General features: G+C 33.6%; 1 protein-coding gene across 1 annotated transcript in view; it reads left to right on the top strand.

Annotated features, from left to right (window-relative positions):
- Positions 1–13,678, top strand: part of USH2A (usherin) — a 397,560-nt gene that overhangs the window by 206,515 nt on the left and 177,367 nt on the right. Inside the window, exons 34-36 of the mRNA XM_086629442.1 lie at positions 1,400–1,547; positions 7,967–8,118; positions 12,073–12,235. Of these exons, the coding sequence (XP_086485568.1) occupies positions 1,400–1,547; positions 7,967–8,118; positions 12,073–12,235 (463 nt within the window). The remainder of the gene's footprint in view (positions 1–1,399; positions 1,548–7,966; positions 8,119–12,072; positions 12,236–13,678) is intronic.

Here is a 13,678-nt window from a genome sequence, read left to right as displayed (position 1 = left end):
GCCATTTTCAGATGTTGCCAAAACTGAGGTTGCATTCTTTCATCTTTATTTGATAGCCCAGACTGAACACAGGGAGTAATTCTGTAGTTGTGTTGGGAGTGTAATTTCCAGTGAAATCAAAACAATCTTGGTGTATAAAATAGCCTCTCATCTACAAACAGTTCTTATTTTTACCCATGGGGCTGGCATGCGCTTTTGGAGTGGGGTAGGAAATATGTTGACTGCTCTCTGATTTGAAACACACTGGGAAACGGGAAATTGAAGCTTATCCTTTCGAGTAAAATGTACCAGATTGAAAGAAACATTTTATTCCTGGAGATCTGGACAGCAAGGTTGGTTTTGCTTGTATGCTGATGATCCAGAAAGGGCTACTTATGCACTTCAGCACATGGGCAACTCCTAAAAACACAAGTGATCCCTTAAATTTTAATTAAGAGTATATCTGAATCTTTGTTGCATTCAAATTTTGATTTATTTTATTTCTAAACAATAAAATTAAAAATAAACACTAAACTAAACAAATGTCTTTAAATCCACTACAGAGCTTATATATTCTTGGTGTGGTTTTTTTTTTTTTAACTTCTCTAAGAACTCCTGTCTCTTGTCATTGATCTTAGTGCAAGTAATTGGAAAACCAGCACATGCAAGGACCATGGCTGTGCAGCCTTATATTTGTGCATGTAAAACTTTTAAAGCCTGTTTTATGGGGTGGTATGCACATTTTCTTTCACATTGTATTGTTTCATAATCAAGCAAAATGTAAATATCATGTAATCAATCTTTTCTTCTCTAGTAACTGAAATACAAAATGATTTGACTTTGTTATCCATAAACATGTGATAATAACTGTTACATATTAATTTATAATAGAGTGGTTTTTCACTATTTTAATTGCATCTGCACACCACTCTGTGTGCTGTCATGAAGTGCAGGTCTCTCTGGCATTTTTTTCTCAATGACTATTCATCGAGATAAAATGCATTGCAAGTTGGTCAGTATATTCCATGTCTGGAACTTGTAAGAGCTTTTTAGTGAATTTCTGAGAAGTTTTGCACTGTAAATTAAATATATTGCACTGTAATTTTCTTTAACTGCGGCTGCAAAAGCAGTGGAAATCTAATTGTGATTATGACTTGCACTCAAATGCAAAATCCTCTAAGTCAAACATTAGTACAAGATTTTAGCTATATTATGCCTAAAAAATAAATATCATGAGTAGCACATCTTGTTATTTAAGAAAAGAACTAGACAAATCTATGCTAAGAAAAGGATCTTCTATGAAAAACACAGACTTACTAAGTTTAGATATATAAAAATTATGAAACTTTACAAAAAATCTTTGCTAAAATTATTGGTGTTATGTTGAAATATGTTTATTTGTTTCGATTCATATTTTCAGGCTTGCACTGGAGGTGGATGTTCAATAAGCGAAGCTAGCACAGCTATAACAGATGAGAGTACACCAGAAGGTGTTCCTGCTCCAAAAGCCCAGTCATATTCATCTGACTCCTTTAACATCTCATGGACTAAGCCTGAGTATCCGAATGGTAAGTGAACTCTTTTAGCCTCAAGTTAAAAAGATGATTAGTAAAGGTAAATTAATATTCTAAATGGCAGCTTATATGTGGTGCTTAATTTTTAATGATCATTTTAGCACATAAAATACCTGAGATAGTATCATTGTCTGTAGCTAGGAGATTGTGGTTTTCAGCCTATCGTACAGTTTCAGTGGCTCAAAAGTGCTCCCTTTTGATAGTTCTTGTGTACTGCATCTCATTGTTTAATGTTTTCCAGGACAATTGAGCTGAAGAATAAGCATTCTTGGAGAGTATCAGTCTAAGATGTTAATTTCGCCCTCCAATAAAACGTTTATTTCTTTTACATTAATTGATACATAATAATCATTAGATTTGTGTTCTATATACTCACCTTGAAGGTGTATATTTCCATGGCTGTGGAAGTTAAGTAATATACCTTCTTTCATTTAGAAATGTTTTCCATTGTGAAATATCCATCTGTAAAACTTTCAGACAAATTTTACATTTCTAAAGATACTGCATAGTATCTTATGGTCTTGGAATTCACCTTGATTTTATCATCATGCATGTAGCAGTTTAAATCACAGCGGAGGAAGCTATACAGAAATCACTGAATTCAAAGTAACAGAAATGTTTTTCATTGGCTTATCATATTGTTTTGTATCAATTATTTCTCACAATTGGTGTCCATTTTTTCCCTGTTTTCATTTGTGGTAAAGCATATCTTACTTGTATAACTTTACTACAGGGTGCTTTAAATGATTCCCAGAAAACTGGTAATCTTAAAGCTACATATATGTAATATTCTGTAAGGTCTTTCATTACTTTTAGAAAGAAATAAGAGTATGTAATCTGCTGTTAAATAGTGTATTTGATAATTTAAGAGATGGAGGGAGGCAGGGGGGCCGGAAGGCCATGCGTGTGGTTTAGTGGCTAAAATCTGAATAACTTGAATAATTTTCAATGAAATGAGCATTTTTTACATGTAATAATTCATGTCAGGACCTGATGCTGTTATACTTGCATTGTGGGGAAGAAAATCTAAATGGTCTAGAAAGTGTTTTAACTAATCAAATAAATATATCCATACGTATATTTATATATGCATATCAACAGCACAGGATAAAATCCTATAGTCTGATAAATACATTCCCACAAGCTTCCTTTAAAACGACTAAAAGTTGGGAATTTTCTGACTACATTTTACGACTAAATTTTCATGTTGTATCTTGTTAACACAGTATTTACTATATACAGCTTGGCTCTCCTTTTAAATACAAGAAATAGGTTGTTAGGAAGTACAATAAACAGCTTGTTAGGAAAGCTGTGAATCTGAACTGGATGAGCAACAGCTGTGATAAGAATCAGGGGAGATTTATAAAAGAAATTATATTCTTTTGTCTCTTGCCCCTTCATCCATGGAAACTGGAGGTTTCAACAGCCTTGATGACAACACTGTTCACCTTTGTATTGGGGTTTTGTGCAATGCATTTAGGCAATTACCAAATTTGTCATATAGCCTACTCCTTTGTAATCCCAAATATACCCTGTGTAGACCTCCTGTATGTATTTCTCCCCTTTAAAGATATTCTCTGGTATTTTCACATCTTGTCACTATTAGAAGCCTATAGAGTAGTTTTCCCTTGGAACTGGTGTTATTTTTTGGTGATATGTGGATACCACGCATGTTGCTGTAAGAGGGTTTTCCGTAGGGTCAGAACTGATGTAAGGCATTCAGTGAAGTCAGCTGCCACTGTCCTGCCTTGCAAGGAAAGGCTGTTCTTTCCACCTATGTGCTCTTGCTGAGTAGGAAGAATTGCTCTCTCATGAGCATTTGGCAGCCAGAGGGCATTAGGGTAGCAGGGACTGTTTTTTTCACCATAGCATGTTCACACTTGCACAAGGATCAAGAAGATATATGCAAATTTTATCTCATTTTTCTTCTTTCTTCTGATTTTTTTTTTGAAGTTTCAAAAAGAGTGTATAACTAATAACATATTTTCCCGTTGTCCTATTTCTTTCTTTCCGATTTCCTATTTCCGTCCCTTTCCTCATTTCATAAAAAGAATTAAAAAAAAAAAAAAAGAATAAGCTCTAAAACTTTTCACTTAGCAACTGCTTAATCAGGAAAGCTTGCATTGTTCAGTGACTTTGTTTTGTTCATTCTCAGCATGTCTTTTGGGCTGCCTAGTGGCCACGTCATTTATAATCGCTCCCTGTGTCAGTATTTTAAAACTGTGTAGGAGGCTGAAAAATATCATAGTTGAGAAGACTGAAATATGAGAAAGACCAGCAGAAGGAACTTTCTTTTAAATCTTCTTACTTCAGTATTTTACTGGTGTATTTTCATAGTCAGAAGTTCTAATGTAGCTCCTTTTTTTTTTTTTGCAAAAGGATAGAAACTGTTTCCTACTTTTGAATTTATTGGTTCAAACTTGAGTTTCAGTCTACTGGATATAAGTAGTGCTTTTTGAAATGACAGAACTTGACTTCATTTCAGGTGGAAAATTCAGAATTGCAAAGATTTACATGTCATAAATTGTCACCTCCTTAGTAGATCTCTGGGGCCATTCTTTAATCTCCCTCCTCCTTTCTTATGATACTGTATGACAGAAGTCACTGTTTATTTCCATGGGCTGAGGAAGCTTATTAGCTGTTGCTGATGTTGAATGGGTATGTAGGCTGATTGGGGTTTGGACAGTATGGACTTTACTATGTTCTCTTGATATGTATGGAGTCCAGCTGCTTGCCACCAATTAGAAAAATTTAAGGGAGATTAATACGCTATCCTTAAGGCCAAAGGTGGCAAATAGGATTAAAGGCTACTTGGGTTCTTCAGAAAGGTGGCATAATGGAGGGAGTCAAGCTTCAAGGTAAGGGACCATCTAGAGGTCAAAGGCTAATGTTATCTAAACATGGATATTGAATTTCTGGGCTCAGTTTTTCTTAAATTTAAGGCCAACTTACATCGTTTTGGGAAAAATCTTAATTTCATAGAAAATAGGAAATGATAAACCTAATTCTTTCTTGAAAGTTACTTCAGAAATGTAATGTATATACCAGGTGTAGAAAAAAGACATTTAGAAGATGATACGCTGAATATGTTTGTAATATGTGCATTTTCTTTTGTCTTATATTTCAAACCAACAACAAAATGGTTGATGGAACATGGCCTAGAGGTATGTCACTTTAGAGCAGGATCCTCCTCTATTTCTATGATATACATGTCACATATGTAGATAGTGTACTATAAGCAGTATTGACCATTTAGTGTAGGGCAAGATACGGATACGCTTGTGAAATGTCATGCAGCATTAGATATTCAGTGGCCTCAATAAAGAATCATATATTCTTCAGAACATATCCATTACAGTCTTGCCATGTAGTTTGAGGTCTGCTCTTTTTAAATCCATTCACAGAAAAAAGGTCACTTTATCTCTTTTCACCGTTGAAAATTTTCCTTAGATGGTCACTTCTCAAAAACTTCACTTTAGTTGTGTACAGATCATAGATAAAATCAAGTCTTGATCTGGACTGTATCTCCTAAGACTGTATGGAATTTGTATGGGAAATGTTAGATATAGTAAAAACTGATTTATAAAATTATTCAGTGAACTAATCCAGTTCTTGTTCCTGCAAATCCTTGTGCTTGTGAGAGATTACTTGTGTTTGTAGTCAGAGAAATTGATATAGGTAAAAGTATGTTTGCTTGAGATTTGACCTCTAGATTGTACCTTAAGAGTAAAGTGCTTGTAGCACTTTAGATTCAAAACCTCTTTTCATCTTTAATGTCTGGAATATCATTGACAGATTATATGGCTTTACCCAGGAAGGGAAGAAGAGGAAGAAAAAGGGAAGAATGTGTAGCTTACTTCAGTTTAAGCTTATTTTGCATTGTTGGGTTTCTTTTCAGAAGTGAAACATAATAGTACTATAGTTAATAGAGATTTTTTGATTCAGTGAAAGATTTAAGTAAAGCTAGATTTAATCTAGCTACCAAGACTTAATAATTATGAAGAAACTGCATCTTTTCATGGTGACCATGTGTTGCTCACGAAGCCTTGTAAATCACAAAAATATTCTTTACTCTTCAATATTTCATGGATAGTAAACTTCAGAAATATCTAGCAAGTCTTGAGAAGTAAGTAAACTTTGGATCGACTTTGAACTTTTTCTTAGAATGCTTTGGAAACATATACTAGTGAAATAGAGAGGCTGTTATTCATCCCTGGCCAAAAAGAATTATTGCATAATTTAGAAAAAAGGCTTCACATCTCGAAGTCAGACTACTAGCCCTTTTCTTCTGAAACGTACTTTTTTTCTTTCTTTCAATTCTGTAATTTTCTCCATTGGAATCGTATAAGGCAAAGGCAGAAGCAAAGTCAAGAGATAACGGATCAGCTTATTAGAGATTGTTTTCTGACAGTACTGGAAGGACTAACCAAAGTTCACAGTATTGACCAGCAAACTGCTTCTTAGAGTGTAGATTCTGCGTAGTGCTGTGGTTGCAGGAACACTTTAAAATAATGGTCCAGTTAATTAATTCTGAGTTACAGTGGGGATCCCATAGAGATATATATGACACCCACATTAATATCAAATGATCTCATTATGATTCATGCTGTTACTATAAATATCAAAGGAATTAATAATGATTTGTCCATTACTTTAAAGGGTTAGTGCTACTGGTCTATGTACTTAAAGTATGTCAGTAGGTTTTTTCCCCTATAAAACACATCCTTAATGCCAGTGCTCGCGCTTAGGGATGCCCTTACCAGTCTGTATTTAAATATTTTTCCTCTGATATAAATATAGCATTTGAAAAATATATATATGTAATTTATGTATTTAATATAGGGCAAATATCAGGCATTAATGCCCTTAGTTTTTAAGCAGCTAGACGTGGAACCCCAAGGGATTTTTGCTTTAGGAAGCCTGTCAAATGTGGTAGGATTGATAGTGTGAGATTTACCAGGACTTCCTCCCACACACACGTCTCTACTTTTCTAGACGAGAAAAGAATTGAGAAGTCTGTGAATCACTTCACCATATGCAGCTCTGCATTGCTTTAGCATGTAAATCTTTCGAAGTATGACTCTTCCATGCTCAACTGAGAGAGTTGTGTATACATTTTTATTTACAAAGCATTCCTCAATTCAGTAGAAGGGAAAATCTTTTCTCTATTTAAAACAGAATCTTCCTCAAAGTAGTTTCAAACAATTCAGTTCTAAGAGAAGGAAAGGTGAACTGAGCTATATTTTTATAATATGAAGATGTTTTCTATAATGGGAAGATTAGAAGGTGTCCTCTGAACTGAACTCACTTCTAATGAATCCTTCGATAGCTTTGCATTTATTGGCCTTAAGATTTCACACTTAAATAACTTTTTAAAAAGAATATTCAGAAGTGAAACAGATGCAGAAATATTCCTGAGAAAAAGGATTCCTTTGCAACCTCGACTTCCAAAGTCTAAGCAGCCTTTTGTTCATTAAATTCAAAACACTATGTATGTATAGTCTGTACACCGTTCGTGCTATCCTACCACACGCCTTCGGAAGAATGGATATAGAAATTTCTTTATAAATGAGATGAGCCATCACCTGCAATTTTTGAGTTAGTGTTAGCCAATTACACCAGAAAGACCATTCTCTCCTCTATCTAAAAGTCTTGCTAATGCTTGTTTTGAGTTTGCAAATATATTTTCTTTCACTAGATTGAGTAAGTATAGAATAATTTACTTCACAGCTTTTTTCTACAGCATACTGAGAAAGAAACAGCAATTCATACTATTTTGTTGTTTTGCTTAGAGAAGTGGGTAAAACCATTTTCCAAAAAAACCCACGCCAAATTAATAATGTATCTAGTTTTTTTTTTTTCAAAAATGCAGAAAATTTGAGATAATTATCAACAAGAATGAGTATCAATAAAGTGTTTTATGTGACAAAATTATTCGTTACCAATTTATTGTGGTTATAGCACTGGCCCGAGTTGTCCTTCAACATGTCAATTATACTGTAGATCACTAGGCTTTTTTTCTAAGTCTAAAGCTGTTAAGATGTGAGATGGTTTTATATGTCTTTCCAGTTCTTATTTCGATAGCCATATCAGAGTAGACTGTGAAACAGAATTGGCTCGGTTTTCCCGATTCCACGGTGACGTTAGCTGCTATTCAGAAACAACTTTGTTAATGGGTAATGTTCAGAACACTGTAATTGTTTTCCAAAGGTGCAATCTACTTGCGAGGATTTCAACAGTTAAAGATGGGAGAGTGTTTTTCTTCTGAGTGTTGCATACACAGTACTGCTAAACACCTGCTTAACTATAAACTGAAATACTGCTACTGCCACCCTAATGTCTGTAGCATTAAAGGTTTCCCTTTAAACTTTGTAGCTCTTTAGAATATTGAGTGATATCACATTGTTTTATAGGTATTATTACTAGCTATGGATTGTATATGGATGGTGTTCTGATGCAAAATTCATCACAGCTAAGTTGTTACGCTTATGGACTTGCTCCTTGGAGTCTGCATTCCTTCAGAGTCCAGGCATGTACTGCAAAAGGTTGCGCTTTGGGTCCGTTGGTGAGTACCTTAATTTACATTCTGGGAGTGTAATAAATGTCAGATGGCAGTGAATATCAGAGTAAGTGGTGATGATTCACTCTGGTCAGTACTAACCCATCTGGCAAAATGTGACATTTAAAAAAAAAATCCTGTTTAAGAACCGCTAAAGATTTGATAGGTCATTGTTAGGCACTGTTCCAAAACAGAACATAGGTACAGTGAAGAAAGGCAAAATTTGAGGCTGAAACACACATTATTGAAATTAAATAGAGTTAATATGTTTGAAAGTTGCAGATGTGGTTTAGCCAGATTTATAAGGACATATATAAAGAAATAGTTACTGTTCCAGTAATGAGCAAATTTCTAGCTGCCTGACTGAAAGGACTGAAGTTGAATTGAAAATTGTGGAAGACAGAAGTGGTAATACAGGAGCCAGGAAAATATGGTGATTCATAAATATATTTTGAATGCAAGTATATGATTGAAATATACTGGAGATATTTGAACAGTCTTGTACAACGCTTCATTTTTTTTTTCAGGATTTGAGAATACAGGTATATTAAATTTGATGTGAAAAGCAAGCCTTCTGAGTGTTTTTTTATTTTGTTAAACATTTTTAGATGTATAGCTGAACTGATAAATCCAGTATGATTTCACAGTTCTGTAGCTGATGAATTACTGGAATAATATCTTCTATGCTTGGTTTTGTTTTCAAGCATAAGTGAGGAAGAAACTTGTGTTAATTTTGAGATGTTATCTTTTGTGTAATTCAGCTTTATGTGCACTTTTTATTTAGCTAAGAAGAAAAGAAAGAAAAAAGGAGGATCTGGTAGTTTTCCATGTTGTTCTGTGTTTATTTTTCCATCATAATTTATAATATGACTATATTGTGCTCTTGAGAGAACTTCCAGGTTTTGTTTTTATGACATAATTCGTTAGTTGCTTTTCCAACACTGTTTCCAAGATTGCTTTCTTTCAAATGCTGGTGACATTGTCAATCTGCAGAAGATGACTAGACTTTATAACCTTTAAACGTTTTATAGCTTGCTCTACTTTGAAGAATATTTACTCTTAAAAGCTCAAATGGCTTTTTGCCAGTTTTTCTTGTACATTTTTTACAACTTCACATATATCCCAAAAGCGAACCTTGTTTTAAGGTATTCAATGTGCAATAACCTATTCCATTGTGTTAGTAGTGATGTTTAAGACAAGTTGTTACCAGACTTTGCATACAGATGAAATATGTATGTTTTCAGTACTTCTGTCCTTTCAAATAAGCATCAGAAGGACAGAACAGAAGTAGTTGGAGTTTTAAAATTTAATTTTTTTTGTAGCCTTTTTTCATATCTCCACTGAACTGCAGACTCATAACTTGACTTTTGAAACAATTCAAAGTAGGGGTCGCTGTAGCTGATGCTCATCTGCATCCCATGATCAGTACGCAAAATGTTTTCCAAAGCCAGTGATCCAGCTCTAATCACAGGAATTGAAGCACAACAAGCCTTTATTTAGGCTCATCTAAGTGCTGCCAGGAAGTTAAAGTACTGCATCTTAATTTCACTTTTTGAAAGATTTTTATATCAATTACAGAATAATCCAACACTTAAAATAGAAAACCCGAATGTTTTCCCTCTACTCTAAATAGTCTGGGAAACATCTCCCAGCAAGTAAACTGATATGCTTCCAGCTATTTTCATTGCTAATCGTGGGCTTAAAGTGTCCTAATCAATGAACGAATGCTGTGTGACTATTCTAAATATGGTATTTCTCCAGCTTATGTTTCTGAAGGTGGCTCTGAAGATCTCAATCAGTTATGAGAGCGTTAGCAGTTAGTGTGTTTCAAAAACTTTTTTATTTGGGTTCGATAGTTTTTGTTTATTTTTTTGTTTTCAGTGACTATGTTTTATTTTCAAGTGAAATGAAAATTGGTAACATGTAAATTAAAAAATGTTAAATTTCCATCTCTTTCTAGTAAAGCCAAGATATTGCTTTTGTGTCTGTTCTAATTGTGTTTTGTTGCTTAAAAAAAAAAAAAAAACCAAAACAAAAAACGGATTTTCAAGAAATGGTGTAACCTCTAATAGATTCTTTAGGGGACTTTAAGAAATCTGAAATTCTGTTGATTTTGAAATGTGTTAGCTCTTGTAAACATCCTGTAAATAAATGGAAATGGTCAGCACTGAATATTTGTCATCTCAACCCACTGCTATTAAACTTAAATTTCAGGGGTTTAGTTTATGTGTATGCTAGTACTTTTTTTAAAACTTAGATGGATGACAGTGTTTTACCGATATTATTATTATTCCTATCCTATGATTTAGTGTTACTTATATGATAACAGACTATTTTTTATTAATTCATTGATAAACACATCTGAAAATACCACAGAATTGTGTATAAAGTAATGTTTAGAAAAGAAATATGAAACAGGTTTTCTATGCCATGTGTTTATATGCAGATTGTAAATGGTTTACACAAAATACGATTTTCAAAGTACACGGCAGAGGTGTAGCTGTAGAGGATACTACATGTACTGATTCTAAATAGTGTTTCAATATTTTTTTATACTCAAAATAATAGTATGTCATAAAGAAAAGGCTTTGTAATACTGTCAGAATTTTCTGAGAAGCAGTCTCACAGGCTAGAGACACAATACAGCTGTTTTACCTGTTTCGGATGTGGTACAGATTGCTACAAATTCACACTGTTTTAAGAATATCTTAATCCTTTTCAGTAGAAAATATTGTTGGTATTCATTTCTCTATGTTTCTGATGTGGTGAGATCAGAATACCTGCGTTTAGCAGCACAACTTTACAGGAAATGATTTTAGTTTAGAAAGCACAGTTTAGTCAAATTCTTCCATAAGGATGTTTTTGACTGAAATATCCAAATAGTCAATCTGGTACTGATCCAGTAAATCCATGAAACATTTGTTTATCTTTAAGCATGTACTTTATTCTGTTGACTTTACTGCAACTCTTCACCTATTTTAGATATAATAGAATATATGAATACAGAAGCACACGCAGACATATTGATGCACATCAAAGATATAGTCTGGCACTTATAAACAATAAGCTTTCCAAATTTTACATGCTAAAAAGTAAAACATTCGTATTTCAAGGACAGAGAAAGTAGGTTTGGTTGTTTTGATGACAGAGCAGGTGTGGCAGATTAAAAATAGCATTTATTAGCACTCCCATGAACTTGCAGCTGAGAGGCACTTAAGAAGGTGTGAAACCATCTTATACCTTACAAAACACCAAATAAATAATCTATGAGAAACAAACTTGTTGCCATAAATAATGTAATAGCAAATTATCTTGTTCCGTAGCATTGAATGTTTACTGTAAGTTGTGAAATTTAAGTACTAAATTTCTATAATATTGAATGAGTATTTGGCTACATAAAAAAATCTTTCATATTCATTACATTTTCTATCTCTTTTATCATATTTTGTTTTCAAGATCTACTTTTTATTGGAACTTAAATTTTTTAGTTTAAATTAGAAGTTAATTCAGGGAGCAACCAATATTTCGCAAAGGATATTTTTTCTCTATCAAATATCGATAGTAATTTACTACAGTGTTTAAACACGTTCCTTACAGTTGTCTTTTTAAATGCAGAAACTAAAAAATTTGTAGTCTTCTATTGCTGCTTCCTTCCCTAACGCTAAACTGAGATCATTTATCCACATGAGGTGCAATGGTGTTTTCAAGCAATGAATCTTTTATTCTTTTCCAGTATTTATTTCCTGTTCCTTACAGAGGTTTCTATTTAAAGTATTTTAGTTGCTGGACAGCTTCAAACAAATATAGATGAAAGGAAAGTAAAATGCTTAAAAACTAGGACACTTTCCATGTAAATTACATTTTTTTTCTAAAGAAATAACTTTTCTTAAAATTTTGCATTTTTCATTCCTTCTCTGTAAACTATGGCAACAAACCTCAATCTCATGGTTGAACTTACAGGTAGAAGCTCGGACCATGGAAGCTTCCCCCGAGGGAACAGTTGATATATTTGCTACTGTTGATGGGTCCAAAGAATTTCAATTAAAATGGCTTGCCCCAAATAAACCTAATGGAAAATTGACCTACACAGTCCTTGTCACTGGTCTCTTCTATGCTGATCAAGGTATTTTTTTTTCCTTTAAAATAAGTGTAATGATAGCACTGATATTCCTTTTCTTTAAAAAAAAATCCTTTAGCACTAAATTTTCCTACTTTTTTTGCCACTTTATTGATCATTTTAGAATTATCAATTTTATTCTTTAAGAACTGCTGCTTTGATTTATGGTGCTTTACATTTGTACAAACACATAAATTGGCAAATAAAGATAAGCTCTCTGCGCTCATTTAGTATCTAGATATACACTTGGAGTCTTATCTCGCAACCTTCACTCAGATAAGGAAGCTATACTCACAAAATTTCACTTGGTTTGCTTATGTAAGTGGGAGCCATTCATGAGAGCTGTTCATAATATGGTTGATTGTGGGTGTATTTGAAATTTATATAAGCTGCAGTAAAGTAAGGCTTACAAACAGCCAGCTAGCTGAAAAAGTACGCAAAGAAATCAGAAACTGACTTTTTCTTTCTATATAACAGACCAACTGTATGATACAAAAGCCTGAAAAGTAACAGTCATCTTTTAAACCTTATGGTATCGTGTGCTGCTGTTTTGTTTCCACTGGTTTATGTTGTGGGTTTTGGTTTTATTTTCTTTTATCTTTTAAACCTAAATGTAGTAGTGTTTTCTTGGGTGAAGGTGTTGCTAAATCAGAGCAGTGGAGTTAGACAGTGATGTTACCCTTGCGCAAAAGACTATATAAGGCACTAAAGAATTTAAATGGACGTTTTTTCCAAGTGTATTACACAGAGTGTGTATTTTTCAGTTGGCAGTAAAATGCCCTGTCTTCTAATTATTGTAATAATATAAAATACTTGGGCAGTGAATAAAAATGAATGTTCACAAAATGCACGTGAGCATTTAATATGTCAATTGGAGCTATTAAGCATGCTCTAAGCTCTAATAAATAATAAAATATTGTACACAAATAATGTTTATGAATTATACCTAACAACGTTGTCATTAATTTTTAGTGCACTTTAAATAGCGTGATTGACATCAGGCAACTATAAAAATGTTTTCTTATGAGTGTAATACAAAATTGTGGTTGAAAATAATGTTTGGATGATATTTAATTCTTCTATGTACCACACGCAAATTTAATCAGTGTTAGAAATGCAATAACAGATAGAGAATGGAATCATTGATGGCTTCATAACTTGCCTTTTTTTTTCTGCTCAGAATGAGAACGATTTGTTGTTTCCAGTATCAGTGCTAAAGAGAACCAACACGTTGTAATTGCGGTCCTCTACGAAGTGCTATATAAATGAACTTGTTTGTGTGCTGTTTGGAGAAACACATTCATTGAAGAGTGTAACGTGCGGTAGGCAGTCTCAGCTGACCCCTCACAAAGGCTGTTGTGTCCCTTTTTTATGCAATGAAGGCTTTGATGTATTCTGCTGTGAAGCACTTGTAAGATTATGAGGAGAAGGAGTGATGATCAATTTGAA

Source organism: Tauraco erythrolophus, chromosome 2, assembly GCF_009769465.1.
Source record: "Tauraco erythrolophus isolate bTauEry1 chromosome 2, bTauEry1.pri, whole genome shotgun sequence".
NCBI lineage: Eukaryota > Metazoa > Chordata > Aves > Musophagiformes > Musophagidae > Tauraco > Tauraco erythrolophus.
The sequence above is the reverse complement of the archived record's forward strand: the minus strand, read 5'-3'. Positions and strand labels throughout refer to the sequence as shown.